The 26894-nt window shown below is 42.9% G+C and overlaps 6 protein-coding genes across 10 annotated transcripts; 4 read left to right on the top strand and 2 right to left on the bottom strand.

Annotated features, from left to right (window-relative positions):
- Window positions 1-3703: 3703 nt before the first annotated feature.
- CG14739 (uncharacterized protein) lies at window positions 3704-4664 on the top strand. Its single transcript, NM_141894.2, has 2 exons — window positions 3704-3785; window positions 3845-4664. Exon 2 carries the CDS (start codon window positions 3945-3947, stop codon window positions 4563-4565), a length of 621 nt encoding a protein of 206 aa, NP_650151.1. The 5' UTR covers window positions 3704-3785; window positions 3845-3944; the 3' UTR covers window positions 4566-4664.
- A 4799-nt stretch (window positions 4665-9463) lies between these two features.
- On the bottom strand, window positions 9464-12389 carry CG14736 (uncharacterized protein). Of its 4 annotated transcripts, none has more exons than NM_169447.2 (9): window positions 12182-12389; window positions 11973-12123; window positions 11551-11913; window positions 11307-11472; window positions 10817-11252; window positions 10713-10754; window positions 10468-10530; window positions 10098-10385; window positions 9464-9830 (listed from the first exon to the last, which is right to left on the bottom strand). In NM_169447.2, exons 1-8 carry the CDS (start codon window positions 12321-12323, stop codon window positions 10327-10329), a joined length of 1422 nt encoding a protein of 473 aa, NP_731666.2. In that variant the 5' UTR covers window positions 12324-12389; the 3' UTR covers window positions 9464-9830; window positions 10098-10326. The 4 variants fall into 4 exon arrangements, with proteins under 4 accessions (NP_731666.2, NP_731667.2, NP_731668.3 ...); NM_169448.3 differs by lacking the exon at window positions 9464-9830 and having other exon boundaries at window positions 10817-10900; window positions 10955-11252; NM_169449.4 differs by lacking the exon at window positions 9464-9830 and having other exon boundaries at window positions 10817-10900; window positions 10955-11252; window positions 11551-11908.
- A 5002-nt stretch (window positions 12390-17391) lies between these two features.
- Window positions 17392-19775, bottom strand: ssp5 (short spindle 5). The gene has a single exon (NM_141892.3). It carries the CDS (start codon window positions 19650-19652, stop codon window positions 17517-17519), a length of 2136 nt encoding a protein of 711 aa, NP_650149.1. The 5' UTR covers window positions 19653-19775; the 3' UTR covers window positions 17392-17516.
- Window positions 19776-21159: 1384 nt separating this feature from the next.
- Window positions 21160-24847, top strand: CG42504 (uncharacterized protein). The gene is made up of 5 exons (NM_001170123.1): window positions 21160-21279; window positions 21348-21492; window positions 21549-21908; window positions 21964-22129; window positions 22193-24847. The coding sequence occupies exon 5, from the start codon at window positions 23049-23051 to the stop codon at window positions 23709-23711; it is 663 nt and encodes a 220-aa protein (NP_001163594.1). The 5' UTR covers window positions 21160-21279; window positions 21348-21492; window positions 21549-21908; window positions 21964-22129; window positions 22193-23048; the 3' UTR covers window positions 23712-24847.
- CG42505 (uncharacterized protein) lies at window positions 21160-24847 on the top strand. The gene is made up of 5 exons (NM_001170122.1): window positions 21160-21279; window positions 21348-21492; window positions 21549-21908; window positions 21964-22129; window positions 22193-24847. Exon 5 carries the CDS (start codon window positions 23859-23861, stop codon window positions 24468-24470), a length of 612 nt encoding a protein of 203 aa, NP_001163593.1. The 5' UTR covers window positions 21160-21279; window positions 21348-21492; window positions 21549-21908; window positions 21964-22129; window positions 22193-23858; the 3' UTR covers window positions 24471-24847.
- CG31358 (uncharacterized protein) lies at window positions 21160-25181 on the top strand. Of its 2 annotated transcripts, NM_001300363.1 has the most exons (6): window positions 21160-21279; window positions 21348-21492; window positions 21549-21908; window positions 21964-22129; window positions 22193-23201; window positions 25003-25181. In NM_001300363.1, exons 1-5 carry the CDS (start codon window positions 21216-21218, stop codon window positions 22880-22882), a joined length of 1425 nt encoding a protein of 474 aa, NP_001287292.1. In that variant the 5' UTR covers window positions 21160-21215; the 3' UTR covers window positions 22883-23201; window positions 25003-25181. The 2 variants fall into 2 exon arrangements, with proteins under 2 accessions (NP_001287292.1, NP_650147.1); NM_141890.3 differs by lacking the exon at window positions 25003-25181 and having other exon boundaries at window positions 22193-24847.
- Window positions 25182-26894: the final 1713 nt, after the last annotated feature.

The raw sequence follows: 26894 nt of genomic DNA, 5'->3' as shown, positions 1-26894 counted from the left end.
TTACCTTTTAAAATCAACGAAAGCATTCAAACTCCTTGGGATTTAGTGCACGCAATCACAAATCGCGTTCGAAACGTAAAAAATATTCAATATAAATGGAATTCGACTTACATATGTGTGCGTTACAGCCAAATGTCAGCAAAGAAAAAGCGCGTATATTTACGCGACATATTTACGGCGTTTTAAATGAAAGCACGTGTTTAGCAAGGCAAACGATGGCGCTTATGCCTCAAATATCGCACCTAACTCGGGCCACAAAAAATAAACAGCGAAGGTACAAGGTACAAGCAAATGTGGCAGGAGCATCAGCATCAGCATCAGCATCAGCCAAACCAGGCAACCTGAAACGAGACCATAAAATGGCGAACGTTGGCAATAAAAACTAGAACAACTGCCAGTGGGCCAAAAGCTGGGGCAATTGGGGCAGATGGTGGGTAAGTGGGTGGTGGGTTGGTGGGTTGGTGGGTTGGTGGGTTGGTGGGTTGGTTGGTATGGAGGTTCTAAACGCGGGCAGGTGGAGCGCATTACTTTGAAAGTACATTGAGCTTGAAAATGACTTTGTAAATGGCGCTCGACAAATATTTTATTACTGGGGAACAGCAACAATTTACTTTGTTTTCCCCTCTCCAGATTTTCCCTGAGTTTGGCTGCCACTTTCGCTGTCCCGCAGTTTTTTTCTCATCATGTTTCGCTTTAATTTTAAATCAAACAATTATTAGCACCACTGCTTTCACCCTTGAGTTTCGTCATTTTTGTCTAAATAATTGCCTTGTAGTTCTTCTTTTCTTGTAAAATTTTAATTTATTAGCTAAAGAAAATTATGAATAATATTTCGTAACAATATATAGGTACATATTATTAAGAGGGGAAAATTATTTATGATGAATACTCCTTCTTTTTATTTATAAGTTAAAATCAAGAAATACAATTCAATTTTGTTTTTCATCTTATTTATTTATTTTATCATAGTCATAGACAATTTTTTTCAAATTTCTTCTAATGATGTAATTAGTGAATATGCGTTAGTGCTTTGCATTAAAGCTTTTGTCATTAGAAATTAAGACCAAAAAGCCACGGCATTCAAAAAACACCAATCCCTGCTAATCCAAAATAAGGCGTAAATCAACGTATATTATATTCGATTAAATGCAAACTTTGTAATCGATGACAACGAAAATGCCATTTAATTCCTTCTTTATTGGCTAAAATTTGTTGTTCATTTTAACTCCTGCTGTGAAATTTAATTAAAAATTATCAAGTTAATTTCACAAATTTGTGTGTATTTCACTACCTTCACAGGGGAAGTGAAGAATGCCTCCAGGGGCGCCACCATGGGATGACATCGGGTCGGCGGTGGGCTGAGTTATGGAATGTTGCCAAAATGCCAGCGGGTTAGACCTGCGGTTGCGGTTTGCCCTGTTCTGGCCCGAACGAGTCCGGATTCTGGACTGGTGCTGGAACTCTGGTCCTCCACGTTTCTGGCTTTTGAGTTATCCTTTTCGCGGTTACCTTTTGTCGCTTGCCATTGTTTTAGGTGGTCCATTGTTTGAAATTTCGTGGATTGGGTGGAGCTGGAGAGAAAAAGGGACTATGCTCCCAACTGTTTGAACCAGGCCATTGTTTTGGAGCCTAGTAAAGGAATTTTTTTTTCGTCGGGTTTCGCTGTTTTCACTTGTTGAAGTGTTGACTTTGACGTGGTCAATGCTTGGGTGCCATAACAGCTTCATTACGGTGCCCGCTCCCAGTTGATTACAATTCACGAAATTAACGCCCATGTTGAGATTACTCCTTAATGCCTTTGCCAAGGAGATAACCCACCCATTTTACCCCCCGGCCGGTACTTTCTGAGAGTCATCCTTGGGCTGCCGCGTGTAGTTTGCATTAATTTCGCGTTAATTTTACGCGATAATCGTATTTCTTCGTATAATAGTCTGAAACTGGTTGTCGGGGCGGGGACTCCCATATTGCTTTAATGGCGGCTAAAAAGCTCTTAATGGCATCTATTTGAGATTTTATTTATGCACTCGAAAATCACATTGAAGCGTGGCTACTTCCATTTTTGCTTGCTCGCCTGCGGATTCAATGCGAAAGTTGGTTTATATTTACTTTATATCTACTTAAAAGGGAGAGATGGCAGGCCAACTAGTCTGGAATTTTAATGCCAAGGGTATATATATTGAAATTCCTTTACTTTAGATAAAGGAATTTAAGCTTTTTTTATTGATTTGTATAGCTAACTTCCACTTTTTATTGAATCTTTTAATCAGATTTTAATTGCTTTGCCTTTTTATTATATTTGCAAATATACATAAGTACAAAATTTAAAACAAATATTCTTGAAATGTGAAACCGTCTTCGGTTCTATATTTGCCAGATTAAGTTATCCAAATAAATTTCAATTTTAAGCTGATAAAATAGATATTGAATATTGACGTTTTTGTTACGCGATGTCCAACTCCTTTTTGAGATATTTCAACCGAGTTTCAAAGCGTTTTTTCATTGTAATCCCAAATCGGTTTTGTTTGATTTGCTGTCCATGGCTGGCAAATTAAAAGTCGCATGAATTGGCCCCAGCAAACAGTGGCGGGGCTTATTCCATGGATTTTGTTAAAGGGGGGTTAAGGGGTTCGGGAAATGAGCAATGGACCTTCAACAAAATTCTAATTATTCATTGTCGACGCGCCGCTCGCTGACAGCGAAAACAATGAGCGCACTCAACTGTGAAAACTGCAACAAAGCGCATTCCAAACCCAGACTGAAAAAGACAGGGAGAGATGTGACTGAGGGTGGTTTAAAATGCGGGGGGGGGGGGGTGTGTGGAAGAGTGACGCATTTACTGTCGCACTAAAAAATAAAGCTTCGGGCCAAAGGATTCGCAAGCCATGAGAAACATTGTCAACATTTTTTACAATTTTCTAGTCGTTATTTACCATTGTTTCAGCTCCGACCATTGTAGGAGATGCACAAATACAGATTCAGATACAGATGGAGATACAAATATAGATGCGCAGATACATATGCAATCCCTTAGATACGGGTGTTTGTATCCATGACTGTTGGCTATGGCAGCAATTTGCAGCATTTAGTCCGAGTCCATTTAACTTTAATGCACTCGCACTCTGGCTCTACCATTGGAGTTATCACAGCTTCCTTTATGGAAACGCCAGCAGACGATCTTTGATTTATTGCCAGCAGTCAGAAAAGCATTCAACTTGCAATGTCCACTTATAGAAGTGGGTGATTTCGGTTGCAAGGACACAGCTCATCCTTCTTGTGCACAATTGTCATTGCCTTGGGTCATTCGACTGGTTCCCCGGTGTCCAATTGCAAGCAGTTGGCATTACGGCCAAAATATTTCGCCCAACTATCTGACCCACGCCCAATTAATGAATGCTCGGCCCAGAGCCAAAATCCGCTTAGACGCAATGCGACAAGTCCGAAAGAAAACAAAACTAGGAAATAAAAAACTCTATAAATTCTCACTTTCACAGGCTATCGATTTGGGTTAGGCGTTTTTGAAAATTGGCAGCTGACCAATATCCAAAAAATAACATTGTAACATTTTTTACAAAAATGCTAAATACACAAGTTCAAAGGTCCTGAAATTGGTTTTCTTTATTTATCATATTAAATGTCATCCTTAAGTATCCGATTTAACTTCAGCAAGAAAAGCTTTTTAAAATTTGTAATCTAATTTTGATTGGTAGGTTAGAGTAGGCGGTAGGTTTATTCATATTTGTATTAAATTTCAATGAAAAAGGAGCAAAATTCTGGATTGATTTTATGTAAGCATAAAATCTTATTTACAACTTCACGTATGGTGATTAACTAACCTATCCACCAGCTGCATAGTTTTGAAGGTACCTCTGTGTAGCAGACGAGTGCACTCAAAATACCAGTAGATCCGATTCAGTGGCGGCACAGGACAGAACGCCAGAATACAGATGGCCGAGCAATTGCTGGTGAACACGACGTTGCCGATGGCGGGGCGCCGTCTGGACCGGGATGTTAACCGGCTGTTGGCGTCGGGCTACCGCACCACCGTGGACGACGACATGACCAACCTGAATGTTTGCCTCGAGGGTCCACTGGGCAGTGCCTACGAGGGTGGCATTTGGACGGTAAATGTGACCATGCCGCAGGACTATCCGTTGACGGCACCGCGCGTTCGCTTTGTCACCAAGATCCTGCACCCAAACATCGAGTTCATCACGGGCCTGGTCTGCATGAATGTCCTTAAGCAGGCTTGGTCATCCAGCTATGACCTGGTCAACATATTCGAAACCTTTCTGCCACAGCTGCTGCGTTACCCGAATCCGCACGACTCACTGAATCACCGGGCCGCCGCCATCATGAAACACTCGGAGCAACTCTTTCGCGAGCACGTTATCCTTTGCATGAAGACGTACGCCATGCCCGCCAACCTTCCGACGCGACAACTGGTGGAGGAGGGCCTCGAGAAACGCTCCTCGGATCTCAGTCTATCCGACCTGCTAACGGACTCGGATGATGACGATGTTGGAAACAGGAACAACGCACACATTGCCCTGCCAGGATCAAGCTAGCCATTGAGTATTCGGGAGGTCTTTTTTGTGTCTGTGTATGATAAAAGATTGTATACGGACAAATATATCGAAATTTTAAGTAAAATTATGTAATAATGTACCCCATTCGTATCTCTTAACAGCTTTAAGTCCCCTTCTAATTTAAGATATTCCCCATCACACGTTTATGACAATTAACAATTTTATGGCTTGTCCAATGTCTTGAAGAAATATTTGATATTAAATTGTGCGCCTTAATTGTGTCGAGTGGGATGAAACCAGATTGCTGTAATGTTCCGATACGAAATTAATTTCGCTCCATTAAGGACAATTAGAAATTCAATGACCATAATTAAAAGTGATGCCAACTCCAGTCAACACGTCCAAAGGACTCCAAACAGGTGATTTCTGATTAATTTGTCTGATTAGGCTAAATGCCAGAAAGGTTTTGCTAATCCTATTATGTGGTTCAGTTCAAAAGTGCAGTCATGTGAAAACAACGATTTAATTGTGATAATTATTTAAGCAATTGTTTTTGAAAGCCCAAGAGGCTGAACCTATCTAGATGACAGTTCAAAGTTTGAAAGCCATAACAATGGAGGTAAATGGTTGATAAATTGTATTTGATAGGATTGTGGAGTGGGAGTAACGGTTGTCAATTTAAACCAAAACTTAAAGGCTATCAAACAATCATTAATTGTTTGCATTTCGAGAGGAGATTCTATTGTCTGTACAACCTTCTAGTTGAGACTCGATTGAGGGTGCAGGCCAATCTATATCTGTGGGACAAAAATTGGATAAGTGATGATTCGCAAAACTGACGAAATGAATTCGTCTGCCTGTCCCCAAATCTGGTTGAATACGACGGTAATGTGGAGAAGGGGGCCACCGAGACGTGAATTTGGCTTTATTGACGCCTACTACTTGGCCTGGTCTGAATCTCTGATGGAATGGCTGGCCACCTACCTGCCCGCTGCCTCTCAGTCCCAAAGACCATGGCCAATGTGAGTGCAGTGTTCCAGACAGTTGCGCAGACAATCCTGGATATCCGAGGATGAGGACGGAGCTTGGGGGGCTTCAGGGGCTTCGGCCAGGTCGAATGCCTGCCTGTCTGCGTGTGCTGCCATCGAATTAGAATACGATGTGGCTCACTCTCTTGGTCTCTCTTCGAACGAATTTATGCAATAGTCGTTGCCATTTTCGACTCTGAATGACTTTATCTTCACATTTCCACAACGAAATGATGTCTTTAGTGAGACATTCGATTGAAAACGATTCGGTCTGAGGAACGAAATGCAGTCCGAGACAGATCTTTTGTTCTCTTTGAGGTACAAACACGTGGCGTTCATTAAATTTTGCTTAAACTTGGGTTTTTCTGGCTAAAAGTCCATCAAATTCTTAAAGTAATCACACACTCAATTTATATTTAATTTCATTTTTTAATTATAGTCCACCATCTTGGGTTTTAATCTAATTTTTGGCCCTAAAGCATATTATGTTGCACGGATCAAACAAGTTTCATTCGCCTGCCAATTGCAGGTAAATGTTTACTGGCAATATCTTAGAACTGCCCCAAAGGAGCAATCTACATGGGCTTGAAATTTCATAAAATGTATATCAATCAAACAACTTCGATAAAACATTTTGGGCCAGACATCTGTGAGCACAGCTATGACTTAAACGAAAAATCCTTGAGAAAGGCGCTGAAAGCACTTTTCAATGGCCAACTGAATGGGTCAACAGACGGTTAAAGCCAACTGTCCTGGAATTGAGCATGCATCCGCTAGCGCTAATTTATTCAAGTCAATTGACTCGCAGCGAGGCGAGTCGAGTTTAGTTGACTCTGCACGGTAATAGCCACGCGGAGGCTAGCCTCATTAGCATATTCTAATTAATTTATATTATTCCAGAATGCACAAAACTTAATTGGTATGGACCACTTAGTTAATGAAATTGAAGCTGCCGCCAGGCTGGTACTGTCTCCAGCCCTTTGGATGAGTCCTTCTGTCCCTATATTCCAGTATTCATGCCAAATTCTTAGCTGCTGACAATTTGGCGTGACTGGGAATGAAAACCAGGCACTTCGCTTGTACTTGATGGAAAGTTTGCAGTGGTACAGTGCTGACAACGCTCCACAACAATCTTTGCGAACCCGCCCCCCTTGGACACATTCTCATTAAGGAGCGGGTCCTTTCACGAGAGTTCCCGAGTTGTTGGCAAACAAAATTCGGTCGTCGTCTTCGCCGAGTTAGTTATGACTGCCAACTTTCCGACATACAATTTGCATTTGGGGTTTTCCCTCCACCTGGCCAAGGAGTTCCACTGCTTGCCAGTTATTTCTTTCGCCCTGTTTGACAACCAAAGGACATGTGTTCCAGTTCCTCGAAGGACCTCATTCCTTCCATTCTCTTTTTCACTCGGCTAATTTATGCCAAGTCAGTAGTTTGTTGATGATGAAGAAGATGGGAATACGATTGCCGGAGACACACCTTTGTGTGTGTGTCCGCATAAATGTCTTGTTAATTTCGGAAAACCCAGGCAATCGTTCCCTCCACCTCAAAGGTACTCAACATTCCGTTGGACTAACCACACTTTCAGACCCTTGAGAGTTCTCCGGCACAGCGGTTTGGCTTGCCGGGTTCTCTCCACCCCGAACATGACCATTGTTTGCCTACACAATTGGTTCCTCACCACCACCTTAACCCCCAACTGTAGGCTGGGAATGTGCAATGTCAGGGATTAAAGCCGTGTCTTTGGACATACGCCAAACAATGCAGCTTCAATTACCAGGCAGCTTACAGCTTGTTTAGCCGAGAATGTTTTTGTTCGAATCCTTAGTGGTTAGGCTCGAGGAACCTCATTCCGACTAGGAAGATTGTTTGCAAACACACACCTTTCGTGGCAGCCCAAAGTTTTCCTAATGATGCAGACACTGTGGAGCATCTCAATTAGTAGTTAGATCTGAAATATAAGTGGAATGTGTGCTCAATATACAGTATAAAAATTAAACACTTAATATAATTTTGAATATTATTAAATAAGTAATTATGTCAATACCTAATAGAACGATTAGGTTCTCCGATTGCTACGCATTTACTAATTCATCAAAAGAAACAATTTCCACTTTCATCGTTCCACTTTCACCATTTCATCATCGACAAAAACAGAAATCATCCGGCTGCCCTTAAGATAAATCTAAGCGGATGTAAGACAACCCCGTACACTTCCAAGAAAATCACATCCAACCTTGAATTGGAATGCGAATGATAAAGTAAGGCAGTGAATGCCACTCAGGTCTGCCCCATTCAAATTGCTGGACATTAAACGGATGTCGATAAATGAGATTGACAATGACAAACATGAAAGCGAAAAAGTAGCCAGAAAGGAGACCGAACTCCCCCAGCCCCGCAGAGTCAATAAAATCCCCAAAAAGCAAAATCCCCACAGTGAGGTCACTGGGATAAGCTAAAAAAGGGAAATGTTAAACCAAAGCGGAGAGATCTGAGTGACAGCTGAACCTCTGCGCCCCGTTCCCTTTTGGTCCCCTTTTTGGCTCATGGGCCCGTCTCCGGGTTAACAGATGGCAGAACATATACGGTCACAGTACCACATATGTCAACCGGAGCCAGTCCGGATGATTGCAGGCCAGTGGTGGTACACTCACAAATACAAACTCCATTTTACTTTAAAGTTTGTGGAATCAAATAAGAGCTTAAATCAAGAAACTCATCATGGCTTACAATGGGTATATCCACTGAACTGAAAAGCTTAAGTTCTTGCGGTTTGGTTACCTGTTTCATAAATTATATAGATGCGCTAATAGATATGCATTTTATTGATTTTCTTTTGCTTGCCAAAAGCATTTTAAATTACCCCTTTTTTGTAAAGTGTAACAATGGGTTGGGAAGGCACAGGAGATGGTCAACTGAAATGAGCAAATGTCAAGTGCATGCCCGAAGAAGGAAGGCAAAAACAAATCAAAGCCAATGGCATAGCCGGCATTTGTCAGCGTTTTGTTTAAACGTGAATTAAAGAATCTCCGTTCGTGGTGGGGGGGGGGGGGCGGTAGGACTATGTAATCCACACATTTTCATGTGGTAGATTGCTTATTTGACTGTTGGCCACTTGGCGAGAGTGGCAAGTGCAAACATGGGTTCCCGGGATCTGAGCGCCACTTTCTGCTGCTGTTGCTACTGCTGCATGTGCCATTTGCATAAATCAAATTTGAATTTGCATTGCTGCCTGCAACGAGCAGCTGCAGAGGGTGGGAAGGAGCCGCAGCAGCAGCAGCAGCAGCAGCAGCAGCTGCTCCTCCCACCTCCTGTCGCAAAACTCAAAGATCCGTTCTCCGCAGGCACACACACACACACACACGCAGGCAGCCAGGTGTTCCAGCTGGATAAACACGTACACACAAAGAAGGATGAGTGCAGAAGGATCCACCTGTGAGTGTGTGTGCTCGAACACGCACAGGGCAATGAGCACGCAGCCAAACTTACGCACGCTCGCCTGCCACACAGAGACGCAAAAACAAATGAGAATGCAAACACACACAGGCACAGGCACAAATAGCGACAAAGCAGTGCCAAAAACTCACTTCCGACAAAAGAAGCACAAACGATGTGTCATTAAAAGCTAAAAGCCAGTCAAAACTCCAGAGTCAGGAGCCTCGAGGTAAAACTTTCTGCATTCCCTTATTTATAGCATACTTCTCTGCGCTCGTGGGAGCTCAGTTGCATTGAAATCATTCAGAAGCTCTTTCTATTTCTACAAGTGAAAATACCACTAACTTAATAATGAATCTAATTAATTCTTAATATACTTTCAGCATATTTTTAAGCTGCAGCTTCTTGCAGTGGATCTGAAAAGCGTTCTACAAAATATTACTCATACGCAACGTATCACTTCACCAGATTTGTAATATGGAATACAATTTATTTATTACAACTAGTAAAATTGAATAGTTTAGATGTTGCTGTTCAGATGTCTAGCTTCTGACATTTTGGTGGGTTGTTGCCCTTGTTGTCAAGCTCACATTTCCTTTGATTTCTTCCCAATTTCTTGCACATTAGCTGAAGAACATTCGTTGCTACGTTACGTTGCACACACACATACGCTCGGAATTCGTGCCCACACACACAGAAAGTGCATTAACATCCTGGCACGCCCACAGCCCACTTTTGTGGCAACTTTTTGCCTTGTCCAAATTAAATATGGCACAAAGTTGAGCAAATTTATAATGTTACTACGAAATTGTTGAGTGACTTTTGAGTACATTTTTGCTGTCTGGGATAATTGCGAGTTAATTGGTTACGCTTGATAATTACGGAATTATGAGAGCAAGATATTCAAAGAACTTGGAAAGTAGTAAAATATAATTGTCATTTCAAAATTTATGATTTAGGTAATAGTTGAAGAAGAAGAAGACCTTGGGCACTTAATAATCCGTTTGGGATAGAGGATTAACTATATTTTATCACGCCATTGAAGTATCGACTCGAAAACTCCCAATTTATTAAAGGAGATAAATTGCCACACGAGATCCATTCTCACCACGAATGAAAAATACCCAGTGTTCAGCTATTTTTTATCGTGTTCCAAAAAAAACTGCTTGGAGGCCATTCAATGGCAGTGTCAATGTCGCTCCAGTGGAACGGGGAACAGGGATAATGCCCTTCAATCAAGTTTGTGGCCCCATCGGCTGACGTGACTGTTGCTCATTTCACGCTTGGCCTTCCCATTGTCCTGCTGCCAGGAGGCTGCCAGCCAGCGCGCCGGCTGATTACCAACGAGTTCGTAGGAAGTCCCGATAAGATTGCAGGTCCATAAACGCCAGGCCTCCTGTTGGAAAAGAAATTTCGAGACATGGCGACGGTTAGAGATGGTGGGACCACAAATCACTTTGTATTTCTATATCACTTGCCTGGTCGACGTGGAGCAGCGCGCTTCTGATTCGTCTCGGCAGCGTCAACGTCATCGGCAAACTCTTAAAAAAAAAGAATAAATAAAAAGCTTTAATAAATCTTATATAGCCGAAGACATTAATTAGGCACACGCCAAAAACTGTGATTGGGATGGTGACTACTTTTGATGTGTATTTTTAGAAAAATAGTTTCCTCGATTTATTAAATCATTTGGGTGTGGAAAATTTTAAGTTATAAGCCATACTCGCAGGACTCTGTTTAACACACTCCATTTCGTAGGCCACAACTGGAAAATTTTATTAGAAAAATCAGATTAAACCCTTAATAAAGGATGTTTTATTTACATACATGTAGGTCTCCGATTTTCCTCATCTTTTCTAACTTCCAGGCCTTCGTCGGTTTCTTGATTTAATGCTAAGGCTTCACCAGTACCTTTTATAAAACTCTTTGAGGAACAGGGTTCATTTATGTCACTTGATTTGTCACCTGCTCTTGTAGTTTGGTTCTTCTCTTCCTTACCAGCAAAAATAAATTTGGACAAAAGTCCTCCACTACTTCCGCCACTGAAACTATCAGAACCACCACCTTCCTTTCGGGTTTCCTTGCTACCTCCGGCCACATCTTCCTTCTTAGTTTCCTTGCCACCACCACCTCCACCTCCACCATCTTTTTTTTGCCCCTCCTTGCCAGACATAAAGGGCTCCATAATCTCCAGAGGAATAGGATAAATTATCCTTACTCTTCGCTCCGAGGCGATCGAGGATAGGATCTGCAGATGCCTCAGCTAAACCACAAAAAATTAATTAAATCAAAAGCTTCATAAATCCCAAATTGTTACCTGTAGTGTAATCTTGTTCTCCGACATCACATCGGAGGCCTCCTTTAGAGCCTTGGAAGCCTTTAGCTCACCTTCGGCCAGAATTATCTTGGCACGAGCTTCCCTTACAGCTTCAGCCTCGCTGGCCAAGGATCTTTCAAGACTAGTTGGTAATGTGATATCCATTCTGTTTTTAAAATACGTAATCATTAATCAATTCTGGCAAACATCAATTAGATTTTAAGTTAAAATAACATATCCTTACACATCCACCCGCTCAACGCGAACTCCCCAGCGATATGTGATTCCAGCTACTGCCTGCTGAATTTCCCTTGAGAGTTGCTGCCTGGAGGTCAAGAGGACATTAAGCGTCTTTGATCCCACGATATTACGCAGCGTGACCTGGGAAATGAGCTGGGTGGCCTGTTTTGCATCGTCCACTTGAATAATGGAGTCAATGGGACTGTAGATGCAGTAGTACACGACGGCATTTACGGTAATCGTAACCGAATCCTTGGTAAGCACATCCTGCGGGCGGACATTGGTCACGTCGGTTCGCATATCTACTCTGTGAGTCTCGTCGATGCATGGAAGGATAAAGACCAATCCTGGACCTCGAAGACCTTTCCTGTGAGAGATAGAAGTCAAATTAGCCATTAGAAGCTGGTAATGTCTGAGTAAGTCCACCTAAGACGACCTAGGCGAAGGATAATCATTCGAGAGTACTCGGGAACTATGGTTAGGCAACAACACATGGAAAAGGGGAAGGTTATGATCACAAGGAACCAGCATATTCCGATGGCAACCTTCTCGAACGTGGAATCCTTATTGTCCTCAGCTGAAAAATATGCTGGCTTATAGGAAAGAACCAGGACATTTAGTTAGATTGCTCATACAGGTTTGAATATATCGACTCGGTGGGGGCCTAGGTCCACCATCAGCTGAAGGTCGCTTAAATTCCTTGGGGGGAATCTTTTGGTCATGTTTACTCATCTCTGAATTAGTTGCCGCATCTTTCCTTTCGTTTTGATCATTCATAACGCCAATTTTGATAATTAATTCTAGTAAAAAAAAAAAATTACGTTGCTAGTGTGTATGATGTTTCATTCAAAGCTTATACTACGAAATAAAATATTTGACCCAGGAAGACCCCGGATATACCACCATGAATATTCTCATTTATTTTCGCCATGCAAGTGCGGAAAATTCGAGCAAATAAGAAGGGGGTGTTGAATTGCACATAACCCGCAAGAGCTCATAAATTTCACTTTTTTCCAGCTAGAAAAGCTCTACTGCAACCCATTCACTGTCGACCCGCAAAAACACCAAAAGTGCACATTACTCTGCTTATAAGCAAGCCACATTTTTCCACAGAATTCATCGGTGACAGCAGGGGAAAAGGTTCAGCATATGAGATGAGGGATCGGAAGCTAATGGAAATACATATTGGGCAGAGATGTAATCGGCGGCTTTGGTGCCATAAGAAAATTCATGATTCTTGTTTTCATTTGAAATATGGGACTAATTAGCAGAGTGCTACATAATACAAAATAAGGTAAAACACTACGCCCAAGGGGGTAAAACATATAATAAATGCTTACAAATATGTATTAATTTAAATAAGAGTAGAGTACTTGGTATATTTTATTGAGGAACACATCATATCCTTATCCACTCAAAACTTTTCTAACTTTAAATTAAATTAAGAAGTTATTTAATATGAATATCCTTGCCAACATATCTCCTTCGAAATTTCCTCACAAGTTATTCAGTATTTCCCTATTGCTCTTACAACTTTGTAACGCACTGTACCGTAGGCCAGAGGTGCCGCGGCAAAAGTGTCAAAATCTGACATGGAAAAATGAACCCAACGCGAAGAGCTCCTAATTTTAGTAACAAAAGCGTTTGGCGGGCTTCTTTGTGACGCGGAAAACCCAAAGAACGTCGGAAAGTTGGAAAAGTGGCCGGAAGAAGAAGAGACGGTGCTGGCGAGAAGGCTTTTCCGATGATAATACCTGGCGGCGTAAACGTGACGATGACTGGCACGATAACATTGAAATATTACCTTGGCCAAGTCTCCGTTGCCTCGGCAAAAGATTCCCCCCGGATGATGGGGATGCCCAATTTTGCTGGCTCCCATCGTGGGCAATTATAATTAGATGTGACTGACGGTGGGAGCTCAATTAAAAGCCACGAGGCTGGGCGAGCACCAAAAATTGGGTTAAAACGTGCAGCGCACAAATACTCGTGTGCTCGTGTGGAAATGCAGCGGCCAAAAAACCGCTCGAAATTGTTTCTATTTCAATTTGCCAGCTTGGTTTTCGGGGTGCGGAAGCGTGACATTTGGACTATGCCGATATTTATGCTTTCCCGGGCTCAAATACCCACATTTACACAACTTTCGGTTGGGGTAACCAAGGGCGGCAGGGGGTGGGTGCGGTGGAAAAGTTTTCGTTTTCGTTTCCACTTTCATGCCAAATTTCGACACACACATCCGCGTCTGCGGTCAACTCCGGATTCGGTTCCGTATCCGCCCGCCCAACCGGAAGCCTTCGGCAATGCGACGATAGGAAATTGGTTTATTTTATTCCCATCGACGGTTTTCCGCGGCCTTGGGTGGTGGGAAAAGTGGGTGGTTGGCTGTCGGTCGGTCGGTTTTTGGGGAAATTTCCAAATTAACATGAACAACGATTTAACGATTTCGCTCTGAAAAATCTAATTAAGAAAAAAACAATTTCCGATTTCATTGCGCACTTTTTTTTTCATTAGGAGGAGGGTGAATAACGAAATAATTAGAGCACCATTAGTTGAATACTTGATGTTTGTTTTTCAGTGAGCTGCGCCAGCTTAAAGCCTACAAATTGACTGGTTCAGCCCCGGATTTTGGTGGGGCTGGTGGGCCACTCGGCTTTTGCCCTCCGTCTGGCCACGTTCTAATGAAAACGAGTCCCAAATGAAGTTAGAGTCAACAGCACTAGCGGATGGTAATAACTAGGCCAAAATAAGCAGATGGGCAGGATATGGTTAGGGAATCCCATTTGAAAGCGACGATCTAATGCACTATGTTATCCCTATAAAATTTTGAACAAATCTTAAAAAATAAAAGGTAAATTATGAATTGATGGGTAGCTATATAATTTATTGATGTCAGATCTATTTAAAAATGTCCTAGCTTCTCTACTTAAGCTATGTTTTCAACCAAATTTTATGAAATAAAAATAACCCAATAGAAATGTTTTTTAATATAAGCATGTAATTTAAGCCTTTCAAACTTTTAAAATTCACAGTATATAAATTCAGTTCCTTTTTATAGTAAAGTTAAGAGCTGTGTGGTTCTCAAGTATAAACACGAAAACACTCGCCACTCCAAAACAAATTGAGATAGCTCTCAGCCAGGGTATAAGGGTCTTTGACCTCATATCCACTAGCCACCAGCCCATTTTGGCAACCCATCGTCCCAGTCACATGCAGCTGAAAATGCATTTGGAGTGTGTGACCGCAGGAACACCGAAAACCAAAAAAAAAAAGGGCGAATTGAAGCCCCCTGGAGCTTAAGAATGAATGAAGTGGAAGACATGAATGGGAATACGCGAAACAGGATCACACTCGTATGGCCCAAAAAAAAAAAAAGTTGGCGGAAAAAATACAGACTAAATGTGCTCGTTATTGGTTCTCTGGCTGAGTTTTCCATGTCGATTGTCTATTGAGCCCCCGCTCTTTTATGTGAATACCCCAGATTCGTTGCCGTATCGCATAAATTTCATCTTCAGCGGCTTCGTTTAGCCAGCTGCCCTGGCCTTTTCCGGAATTTGGCCATGCCGAATGTTTGACTTTTAAGCAAAGTCAACACGCAATTTAAATAACAATTGGCCCTTCTTTTGTGGGTGTCTTGTGAGTGTGTGTGGATGGATGTACGTTTGGATGAGTGTCATTAGCAAGACATTTATACGCCTCAGTTGAGCACCCAACACATGTTTATGCATATCAGCAACCTTTTGCCGAGCATAAATTAAGTCAAGGCCAGGATTTTGCTGACAAGGAAAAACATTTTGCCAAACATGTGTGGCTCAGTGTTCAACAAAAGCTTTCTAAGAACCCAGGACTTACGTGGAGCGTTACTTACAAAGAAGGATAAGAAGCGTAAGTAGCGCAAAATCGGCTCAGCGTGGTAGTGGAATTTCTGGGAAAACAGTCTAGATAGTAAAATGGTATGTCAAATTCAATGGATATATATCTAGCCTACAATATGTGCTTTAAAAAATGTATTTTTTATTTAATAAAGAATTGCCTTATGTAACTTTAACTGTAGAACAGCAAGTTCTAAAGCTATTCAAATTTGTATAAAGTGTTTGCTTTTTTGTTTATTTTGAACAGAGTTTCCACAAAAGCTCAGTGATTGAAAGCATCCATATGCTAAGTGAATGTTTCTATATCCACACCCAGTTGGACCTGGCGGTATTAAATGACCTAACCAGACCGACTTACTGGTCACCTGCACATCCTTATCCTGCGACACTGCCAATGCCTTTCTTCCGTCGTCCTTATTCTCTTTGCATTGCCATTTTATCTAAGCTCAGCTTTGGCATTGTTAATACCAACACATTTTCACATTTTTACCCACTTGGAAAATTTACGTATTTCCCCAGCCCCTCCCCACCATGTCTGGATACCCACACCATGCTGCTGATGTCACGGCATTTGGACTTTCCTGCACTTTAGTAAGCGCACAAATCCGCACGAGTAACGGATGAAAAAAAAAGGGATTTTATCTTTTAGACGCTTGTTGCTTTTGGCTCCTTGAAGTCGCCGTCCGGACATTTCCGGCTAAAGAAATACGTATGCTCGTGTGCTGACGTGGAATTATCGCTGGACTAGATTTATACTGGGACCAACAATGCTGCACGCTGATTGTGGGAATTAACAGCTCCGTTTCTTGGCAACAATAATTTATAGCTTAAACAGCTAGCCAAAACAGTTGGGGCATTATTGAATTCAGTCGAAACATTGGTGGCCGCAAGTGCTGCACGCTCATTGAATGTCCTTTTCTAGGATTTCTGCAACTTCTCACACTTTCCTCCAAACACCATCGTTGCCAAGTCATCTGTGCTGATTTCCATGGCAAATTTCTCCTTTCGCACCATTCATTTCCAGCGCCAAACAATGGATCCCAAAAAAGAAACCGAAAGTGGGAAAAAGTGTCTGCTGCATTGAGACAAATTGAATGAAATTTCAAATTGCCATTCGCCTTCTGTCTAGATCTCAGGATGCTTTCGACTCCGCTTCGTCTTGTCACAGCTACAAGCGGTCGTTCCGGATTTCTCTTCGAAAATTTTGGACCAAACTTCTAAAAAGTTTACACCTTTAATGGAGCTAACTATTGATTCTTTCGAGAGGGTCTCATTAGCATTAGCTCTTTAATTTTAACTAAATAAACTGATGTAGCCACAAAGTCACGTTTTTGATTTCAAAATTAAACAAAACAATTTGGTGAATGAACAATAAACCGCCCTCTTACTAATATTTATTATTGCATCTATCATGCTTAAGGTTCTTATTATATGAAATCCTATCACTTTGGCAGCAACTTGTGGCAGAACTAAGCTAGGATTCTTATTTCACAAATAGTGGAATTAATCGAAAAACCAGAATCGGCGAGTGTGAATATCGGAATATCGTTCTTCTACGCCTTCATCGTGGGCTTTGCATGTCGGACAGGAGTCGACTCAAGTCGCCTTGTTCAGGGTGTCCTTTGTGCCGCTGTGACAGCTGCTCATTTCACGCTTGGTAATTTCAATGAATTTTGCGGGGATTCTGAAGGACATGCCATGCCACGGCACGCTATCCACTTATTTGTATGCCGGTCATTAATTAAATTTTCTCGCTTATATTGAATATGTTTAGTTTGAATAGTTCTTCTTAGAAGGCAGCGGGGCTAATTTATATTTACACTATTATCTAAAATCTGTACTGTAAATAGTTTACTTCTCTCATTTTCCAATTTAATTGAAATTGATTAAATAGAATATCTTCTTACTTTAAAAGCGAATACATATTCCATTCCTATTCAATTAAATATGTCGAAATAAAAAAAAAACCTTCAATCCTTCGGGGTAAACATATACGATTATATCATATGCAATATCAATAAACATTAAAACTAAACACTACAAACAATTTAACAACAAACAATTTAGCAACAATTAGTTTGTAATCCAAATAATGATCTTCATCCTATTTCAGCATGTCTGCGTATCGAACTGGCAGATAGGCGAAGAAGGTTTTGAGCATGGATGAGCTTCTGGCCAAGTGGGGACTCAGGGCACTCCAGCAGATTCTTGTCAGGGTCAGGATCTTGTCGTTGAGCGGCATTCGGTATTCGGTTTTTAATTTCTTGCACAACGCCTCCAGACGTTTAAAGTCGTCAAAAGTGTCCTTTGCCGAGAATCCTTCGCGCTTGGCGCTGGGTGCTTCGTTTAGTTGGTTCTCAACATGCACAAATGTGGCCAGTCCCTTTTCAATCGTATCAACAATCTCTTCGTGGCAGTAGGTCTTCCCATATCGACGCTTAATCCACTCGACCATCACAAAGGATTTGTGCGAGTCGGGAAAAGCGGCGAAGACGCAGCGTGGATCCTGCCTCAGTACGGAAAATCCATCCCGCAGCAGGCGCTCCATTAAATGTTGGTTGTTGGGGTCGAACTTCTTGATTGTCTTTGTCCAATCTAGGGCATCATTTGTTTTGCAGATTTCTTCCGGCTCATTTTTGGCTGGCACTTCAATAGTCGTTGGTCTTTCGGATTGGCCAGATGACAGGCGCCGTTGATGAGCCTCCAGGGAGCCAAACCACATGTTTTGGGCGCACTCAACGATGGCCGCCACCACCTGGTCTCGGGGATTGATCCGTCCGTTGTAGTTATCCTCGCTTGAGGGGCAACTTTGCTCCTTTAAGGTGCGAATGGCCTGGGCACGAATCACATCCTTGGTATCTGGATTTTGATCCTGCGGTGCAACCGCATGGTATTTGAACACAAAGGGACTGTGCTGGTGAGGAGCTTCAAAAAAGCGTCCTGGCTTCGATGGTTTCTTGCAGGAAGACTGCTTATCGTCGCCGAATTTGGATTTTGTGATGGACACCTTCCGCGGACGTTTGATGTGTCCCAGTATAGGGGGTGGACATTTGGCCAGCTTTTGCTCCACGGGTACCGTGGGGCATGGGATGTCATCATCGGGATCCGAGACCCGCACTTTACTTAACCGACTCACGTTACCCCTGCCGGTGATCACATGGATACCCAAGGTGGGTTTGGCACTCAGACGCCCGATGTCCGCTTCCTGGGATAGGTACTTTATCCTGATATCCTGCACAGCCGTAGGCACTTTGCCCACCGAACACATCTGATCGTGATCCTCCAACAACATGACATCCGTATGGTGGCGCTCACGAAGTCGTTTCCAACGCAGCGTGACCTCCTCAATGTCCCTTTCCAACTGGGCCACGATACGTTTCTTAAGGAGGGCATCCTGCCGTGAAGTGATATCCACGAGAGCCAAGCACTGTTTGTGGGCCTTGACCACAGCTGCATCCTTCACCAGCTGCTCCTGCCGCAGTGCCTCCTTGTGGAACTCGCACATGGGCATCGCTTCGTTCTCCGCCGGTTGAGTACCATCTATCTTTGTCCAGTAGTCGGTCATGATGTCGCCGACCATCTTGAAGAGCATCCGCTTCACCGGCTGGAACCTGTAAGCGGCGAACCAGCGGTTCTCCTCGTTCACCTTGTAGTTGGGCCTCTCGCCAGCGGGCCAGAATGGAAAGGAGACCACGAGGCAGGGTCTCTTGGCAGTGAACTTCTCGCCACCCTTGGGTAGCTTTGGTTTGGGCAACGGGGTAAAGTAGGGCGAGCGGACCTTTCGGAGATCCGATTCCCGTTTGGTCGGTAAAGGTGTTGGCAACGACATGGAGCGATAATCCACTGGCGGAGCTATCGACTCTTTCTTATTCAGCCGTTCCACTCCCGGCGGCAGTATTTTGTCCAGTTCCCTCATGGTCATCTCCAGATCCAAAAAGGTGATGGCGGACATCAGGATCCGTTCACTGTACGCAGATCCTGTGCCCTTATAGCAGGCCTCCATCAGAAAGTAAAGGAATGCCAAGTCGCTGCCGCGACAAATCCCAATTAGCTTCCGCAACATCCGGGTCTTTACCATGGGCGTGACTCCCAAGCGACTGAGACAGAACTGGGTGCGGTACACAGTACCCTCCGCATTGTCATCCCGAATCGAGAAGGCCAGTGCCTCGACGGCCTGCACCTGGAAGTCGGACAGATTGGTGTACCATGAGGCCCCCACTGGGGCTGGCTTATCCAGCATGGTTTACTTCAACAATTTAGTTGGTATCGCGAAAAATAAAATAATAAATAGTCTAAAAAAAATTACTTAAAATTTTGATTGATGTATGCATATGTTGAAAGTTTAGACTGAACTAAATCATTTTAGATTTAAGTTAACACGCCCACTTTTCGTCATATATGGGCTGTAGTTTTTGAAATATTAATAAATGGAATGCTGATTCAATGCAAGGATACTGATGTCCCTCTTAAGCTGCACACCCATTTGTGCTTAAATTGCAACTGGGTGTCACTATGTTACGTAAAAACCCGGGCACTGATAAATACCTTTTCGCATGCATCGTTCAACCCATCGGTGCTCAATTCACACGCCAACACACTTATCGGCGATGATTGAGGCAATTGCATCGGTATCTGAGACTGCACTGAAAAGCCATTAATTTGCCACCTTCCATCAGGCAACAGGTGGATCTCGTATTGTTTTCCTCCGCAGTTCGCTCGTTTTTACCCACCTACCTGGCCACGTATGTACAAACGTACGTACGTTCCATGCGAGGAAGCCCCATTTCCCGTCCCGACAACTGACATCTGACAATGATGGATTAGTTTATCAGAGCGGGTCAGGACATTCATTTGCTCTTTGTTTCGCAGTTCATCGCAGAACACACAACCCACAGCCGACACACTTGCCCCCTTGGGGACTAATAACTTTATCCATCATCAGAGCGAAATATAATAGAGTAATTTTCTATGTGACGCGCCAGGATAATTGGCTGGACTTCGAGTTGGATCCGGACTCGGGCTCGGACTCAAACTCGGACTTGACCATATGTCGCTGCACTTGCAATCAGATATATTGTAGCAGGAGGTTCAGATCTGGATGGCCGGACTGGGGTGGTCACCAGAAGAATGGTCAAATCACATAAATTACTTTATGATGGCGTTTGGGCCATGAATCTGGTGAGAGAAGGAAAACTTTCTTTCAGCCTGGCACATGTGGTCACGGAAAGGCAAAAAAAAAAAACAAAAATGTATAAGAGTTGTATAAAAAAAGAGTGGCAACTTACAGACTGCCACAAGGAAGCAACAAAAGTCATTTCGAAGTTATTACCCCGCTCCACAAACCATTGTGCAGTATTAAAGCCAGGTCCAGTCAGTTTCCATTTGTTTGTCGCTTCATGAAAATGAAAAAAGGAACATACAGCAAAGAAGGCGAGAAAACAAAAGTTTTCCTCCTTTTGCCCTATGAACTTTGGCCAGCTTCGCTCTGCGATAAAGTTTCTGCCTTCTATTTTATTTTGTGGACAATTTTTATTTGTAACTCACCATTCTGTTTTTGCTGCCGAAAAAAGTTAGCCACTCGAGGAGCTTGCAGGAAAAATGTAATTTCAAAAATTTCAAATAAAATTTAAGTTCTTCAGTTGCCACTGCGAGCGCAATATGCAAATGATTAAATTCGAATTTATTTAAACCTGGAAAAGTGCAATAAGTGGATTGAGTGGATTAAATACCGGAAATAACTTACATTTGAAAAAACATTCAATGAAATCGATATATTTTAACTGTCATCCAAAAATTTCTTGTAATGAGGGAGCGATATGCAGTCGAAACAGAGAAGCAAGATAATGTGGAACCCACCCCGGAAGATGGTAAGTATTGCAGGACCTCAAGGAACCGCATATATATGATTTATTTACTTTAATTTTTTCCCTTGAAGATAACAGCAATTATATCGTTGAAAAAGTAGCGGTGTTCGTATCATGGATTTTAGTGTTGATTTTACTTCCATTTTCGCTGTGTTGTTGTCTGACTATAGCCTACGAATTCCATCGACTTGTGATATTTCGATTGGGTCGTATTAGGTAAACCTATTCGCTACCCTTAAAAGTATGATCTATAATTTAAATTTTATTTTCAGGAGTTGCTTAGGACCAGGTTTAGTTTTTCTTCTTCCCTGCATCGATTCGTTTAATACGGTGGACATTCGCACCGATGTGGTTAATGTGGATCCGCAGGAGATGCTCACCAAGGATTCGGTGTCGATTACAGTGAACGCAGTGGTGTTCTACTGCATCTACGATCCCATCAACTCGATCATCAAGGTGGACGATGCCAGGGATGCCACCGAAAGGATCTCACAGGTCACCCTGCGAAACATTGTTGGTTCGAAAGGACTCCACGAACTTCTGGCATCCAGGCAGCAACTTTCCCTGGAAATCCAGCAGGCAGTTGCAAAGATCACAGAACGTTGGGGCGTGCGAGTGGAACGAGTGGACTTGTAAGCTAATCCTAGATGTTTAACTGATCTGAACATGTTGGTACTCCTTCCTCAGGATGGAGATATCCTTGCCAAGTAGTCTGGAGCGATCATTGGCCAGCGAAGCGGAGGCGACAAGGGAGGCCAGGGCCAAGATCATTTTGGCAGAAGGAGAGGCTAAAGCCTCGAAGGCTTTAAAAGAATGCTCAGATGTTATGTCGGAAAACCAAATTACCCTACAAGTAATGACTTACACTAATCATGTTTTTGAACATCACAGTCCTGACTCCTTCTAACCAACTTAGCTAAGGCATCTGCAGATTCTCTGTTCCATGGCATCGGAACGTCGGGTTAATGTACTTTTCCCCATACCCTTGGAAATTATGGCACCTTTTATGGATGGAAAGGATTCGTCGGATGCAGCACAAGATGATGATGACCGGAGGGATAGCGATGACGATTACGATTATTTACATTTATTTTCACCAAAAGTTTACATCTCGGGTACACCACCTGATTTCTTTAATGATGCCCAAACAGATAGCACAACTGAAAAACCCGAAGTTGGAAAAACCACTGAGAGTGTGGAAGAAAACAAACCGGCGCGTTCGTGGCTATGGCCACCATTTTTCAGACCCTCGCGATCTGCCCAGGATGGTGAACAACCAACTAGCAGTCGAAGAGTTCGCCCGCAAAGTGGTCAGCCGTCGCCTAGATCCAATCGAACCGATGATGCAATCGAACCCTATCCACTTCTGACCAAGCCCCCAGCACGTTCGAGTTCTCCTACTAAGCCTTCATCCATTCCCATTCCTCCGCGTCCTGATCATCCCTCACTGCCCCCGGTGCCGCCTCACCCGACACTTCCTCCAATTCCTCCACACCCAACTCTACCACCCATTCCGGAACGGCCCATACCGCCTCCAAAGTCCACATCGACTCCGCCAGAAAAGGATCCAAAAGTATCAAAGGCCGACAAAAATTATTACTTTTAAGATATCGATTTAACAATTTAACTTTTGTATGAAAATGACTAAAATATCTTTCGAGCAAAGAATCTTTAGCGGGGCTTATCAAAAAATTTCACATAAATAACGCGTCATGAATTTAATTTCATTGTGAGCCCTATCAATTTAAAATTTCCTTAATACATCAAATACAATGTCAGTCCTTAATCAAGTTTGCGGTGGAGCTGAGCCGAAATGGAAGGCAGAAGAGATCATATCCAAGCTACCGGAACATAAACTGATCACCTCCCAGGAATGCATGCAACTGAAGCGTGAGCTGGAAGCCGAGAGGCCAGATGAGTTTGAGGTTAGTCCGATGATCCTGTGCCTTATGCTGACCTTGTTGCTTTTCCTGATCGGCTTCTGGATTTGGTTAATATCGCGTAGCTGCCTCTTTTCGCAAAGCGAGCCGGTTGCGTTTAAGAGCAGGGAAGTACGTCGCTTTCCAGGAGGTTCAACTCCAAAATGCAAAAGCCAAAAAGTTAGTTACTTTGATGAACTGGCTGACTGGGATGGTAATCCATTGAAGTACACCGGTTCCAATCAAGGTATTCCTAAGGCGAACTTCTGTCATTTAATGAGTTTAAGGGGAAAGTCGGCTGTTTCCATATCTCCAGTCTTAGAAACGGAGGGCGAATCAACACAAAGAGCCACCGAATCTGTACCAAAAACTGATAGCAAGGAAACGATTCTATCTACCAGTCAGGCTTTGGCAGGATCACCCTTCTGTAGTCCAAAAAGGAAATACAGAATCAAGTGGTCCAACTTGATTAGGCGCAATCGAAAAAAACAATCAGAAACTGAAAGCCCACAATGATTAGTTGTTGGAAATTAATTAAATTACTAATTTAATTTACAGAAATTCCTTCTCTTTTCGAGTGAAATAAAGCAAGCTAGGGAAAAATGAAATGTAAAGATTAAAATATATGTACTTTCCCAATATATATTCACCTGAGTAATAAGAATGAATCCGGCGTGCAGACTGAACCTGGAGAGCAAGGAATGCCAGGAGTGGATGAACGAGGTGTGTGCCCACTGCGCCCACCTGCTGCCCGGCGTGGAGGAGGCGGAGCTCTGGGACAAATGGTGGTCGGACGAGCTGCCCGCTCCGTTCAAGTCGCGAGTTAATCTTATGTCCGCCTACGATTGCCACAAGCTGCGCAAAGAGGTTGCCCGCCAGGTGACGAATAGCCGAGATCAGGAGTGGCACGAGGACGAAGGCAATCCGGTCACCTGGACGCTCTGCCAACTGATCCTATTGATCATAGTGATGGTTTCCTCGATAATCGCCATGGTGTGTGCCCTGAAAGTGATCTGCGAAAGCCAACGTCGCTGGTCGGGCCGCACGAAATGTGCTCCCCCAATAAAGGTGAAACAGGAAGAGAAGCCACCGCCACCTCCAGCCGATGTGGAGACGCCGCCCCAAAAGGACTCCTGCAAGCCAGCCAAGCAGCCCAAGGCCTTCATCTCCTTTGGCCGGACCACCGACCCACGCACACGTTTCGGTCCGTACAAGCACCAGAAGCTACTCCAGACCGCCTCCATGCTGCCGGAATGCCAGCCGGCGGAGTCGTAGCTCCCGCCAACTCGTGACCATCGCCATCACCCGGAGCGGTGGAGCAGCACGTCGAATGGCAATTGGCGAAAAACAAATCGGCCACAAAATAACCGGCTAGGGGGAGCACTGGCCAAAAAAATCGAAAACAAATTCGAAGGCTGCCGGAGCTGTGCTCAATCGCGGATAAGATTTATGAAATGTGTTCCGCCCCGATTTGTTCACTTTTTCCCGGTTCGCCTCTAGTCCTTTTCGGTTTCCTTTTTTATGTTGCCGCGCTGCACGAAACACAAAAACAAATAAATATTCAGACGTTCGCACAGTGGCCCTAAACATGGTATAAAAGTTTATAAATATTTTAATATGATTCCATATTAAATTATTATTTTAAGATGTCTAAATTGTTACTTTATTACTTTTTAAACATTCTACATAAGAATATCCTTATGGCGTTAAAATATCTCTATTATAAGCAACACAATATTTTCTACACCTTGAAGATGAATCCCAAGAATACATGAATGAAAATTTGAAAATTTGTTTTTTTCCATAGCGAGCCCACTGTGCGTAAGCGCGATCCGGATCGGGATACGGACCCAAAACATGCATGCCCGTACATTTGGCCGGAATGACCCCGGAGAAGTGGCTGGCCAAGTGTTGTTCCTGGCAGCGTATCAACATTTTGCCTATAAATACGGCGGATGTCGTTAATCTCAAATACAAGCAATTTTTAAAAATGCATGGGGTATTGTTTATCTCACGGATGGGTGGCCGTTTTGAAGGATGGCGGTTGGTGTTTGGAGTTTGGAGCTGAATGAGTGAGTGTCAGAGTGCATGGGATTGGCCATAAAAAAACAATTGAATTTAATTTCAATTGAATGCACACTCAAATCGAAATTGAAGCAAGCAATTTAGACAAAATGCACTTGTGTATACGTTATGTCTAAATGATTGTTGTTCAAATTATGGCTGCCAGTTGAAATTTATATGCCATTTTCCGCCGCCGTCGCAACGACATTTCAATTCTTGTTTTGTTTTTTATATATTTATATTTAATGAATTTATTTGCGATTTGGGGATATGGAACTCGAATTCCGAATCGTATATATTCCGAACTGGTGTGTCACAGCAGGCGTGGCACTTAAATCACGGCCGCAACTGTAGCAAAACTGAAAACTTTTACTATATTGAATGTTTGTTCGGCGATTCGTTGGATTGTTTGTTTGTTTATGTGTTTGTGCTTGCTTGTATGTTTGTTGGCCGGCACTTTTAATTCATTCGGTGCAGCTGGCGACCCAGAGGGGAAAAATAAAAAAATATATATAAGGGACGGCGACCCCCGGGTGACTTTGATTTATTTGTTGCTCCCATCCCGCCATCCAATCGGAATTAAAAGTTGAACAGCTTTGCAATGCGCTTTAGTGCTTTAAAAACGCATTGATTGCTATTGACAAATTGATTTTCTTTCCTGCCCAACTGCCAATTTCCAGTGCAATGCGATCTGATTCGATTCGATTCGATTTGGGTGCATTAACAAAGCCACTGCGACATTATGACAGACTGTCGTCGTAAATCACCAGCCGCAGACCGCAAACGAGTTGAGGCTTCTGTTTCTGGTCATGTCAACCCTTTTGAGCCTTTAATATAACCAAACAATTTAAAAGGTGTGGGTGTGTGCGTGTGTGTGATAATTAAACATTCAAGTGCATGCAATCCAATCGAATGCAATATTTGCAACTTCTTGACTCAAATTAGAATTCAATTTGCAGCCGCTTGTCTTACAAATTTATTTATCGAATCAATCACCAGGCCCATTGATTGAGGCTCGTTCGCAAATTATTTACCCACATTGATTTGTCCCTTTGGGTTTGCTTTGCAACATTGCCACATTGTTTGGAGCCAAACTGAGCTGAAATTGATGAAGCAATGTTTTTGATCCTCTGCTGCATACTTTGTGGCTTCGACCAAAGTCCAATGTCCAGAGTGGCTCCACTTCCTCCGCCATGTGGCATTCGTAAGCAGGAAGGCACACACACACACACAAACACACATCCATTTCACTGAGCGTCGACAGCTGGCGGTTTTGGGGGTCAGGTCGGGTAGGGTCCTTGGTGGGACCGAATGCCTGGGCAGGCATATTAGAATTTGATAAATGTGCAGCACGGAAACAGGACGAAATGCAGCTCGGCTATACGTTGCACTGCAAGAATATCCCGTGACTAAAACCACATTGTTTGACCATGGTTTTGTCTACAATTTGATTGCTTTCTGCCGGAAAAGAGAAGTAAGTTTGCTAAATTAAACAAAAATAATGATGATATCTATGTGCTCGCTGCAGGAACCTGACTGTCTGATTGCATAAAAAATGTGGTAACTAAAGGGGAAAGGATTCGTAATTAAAATACAGAATATCAAAAAAATGTACCATGTATATTCTGTATTCAT

Source organism: Drosophila melanogaster, chromosome 3R (assembly GCF_000001215.4).
Source record: "Drosophila melanogaster chromosome 3R".
NCBI lineage: Eukaryota > Metazoa > Arthropoda > Insecta > Diptera > Drosophilidae > Drosophila > Drosophila melanogaster.
Note: the sequence above shows the minus strand (reverse complement) of the source record. Positions and strands in the feature narration are given on the sequence as shown.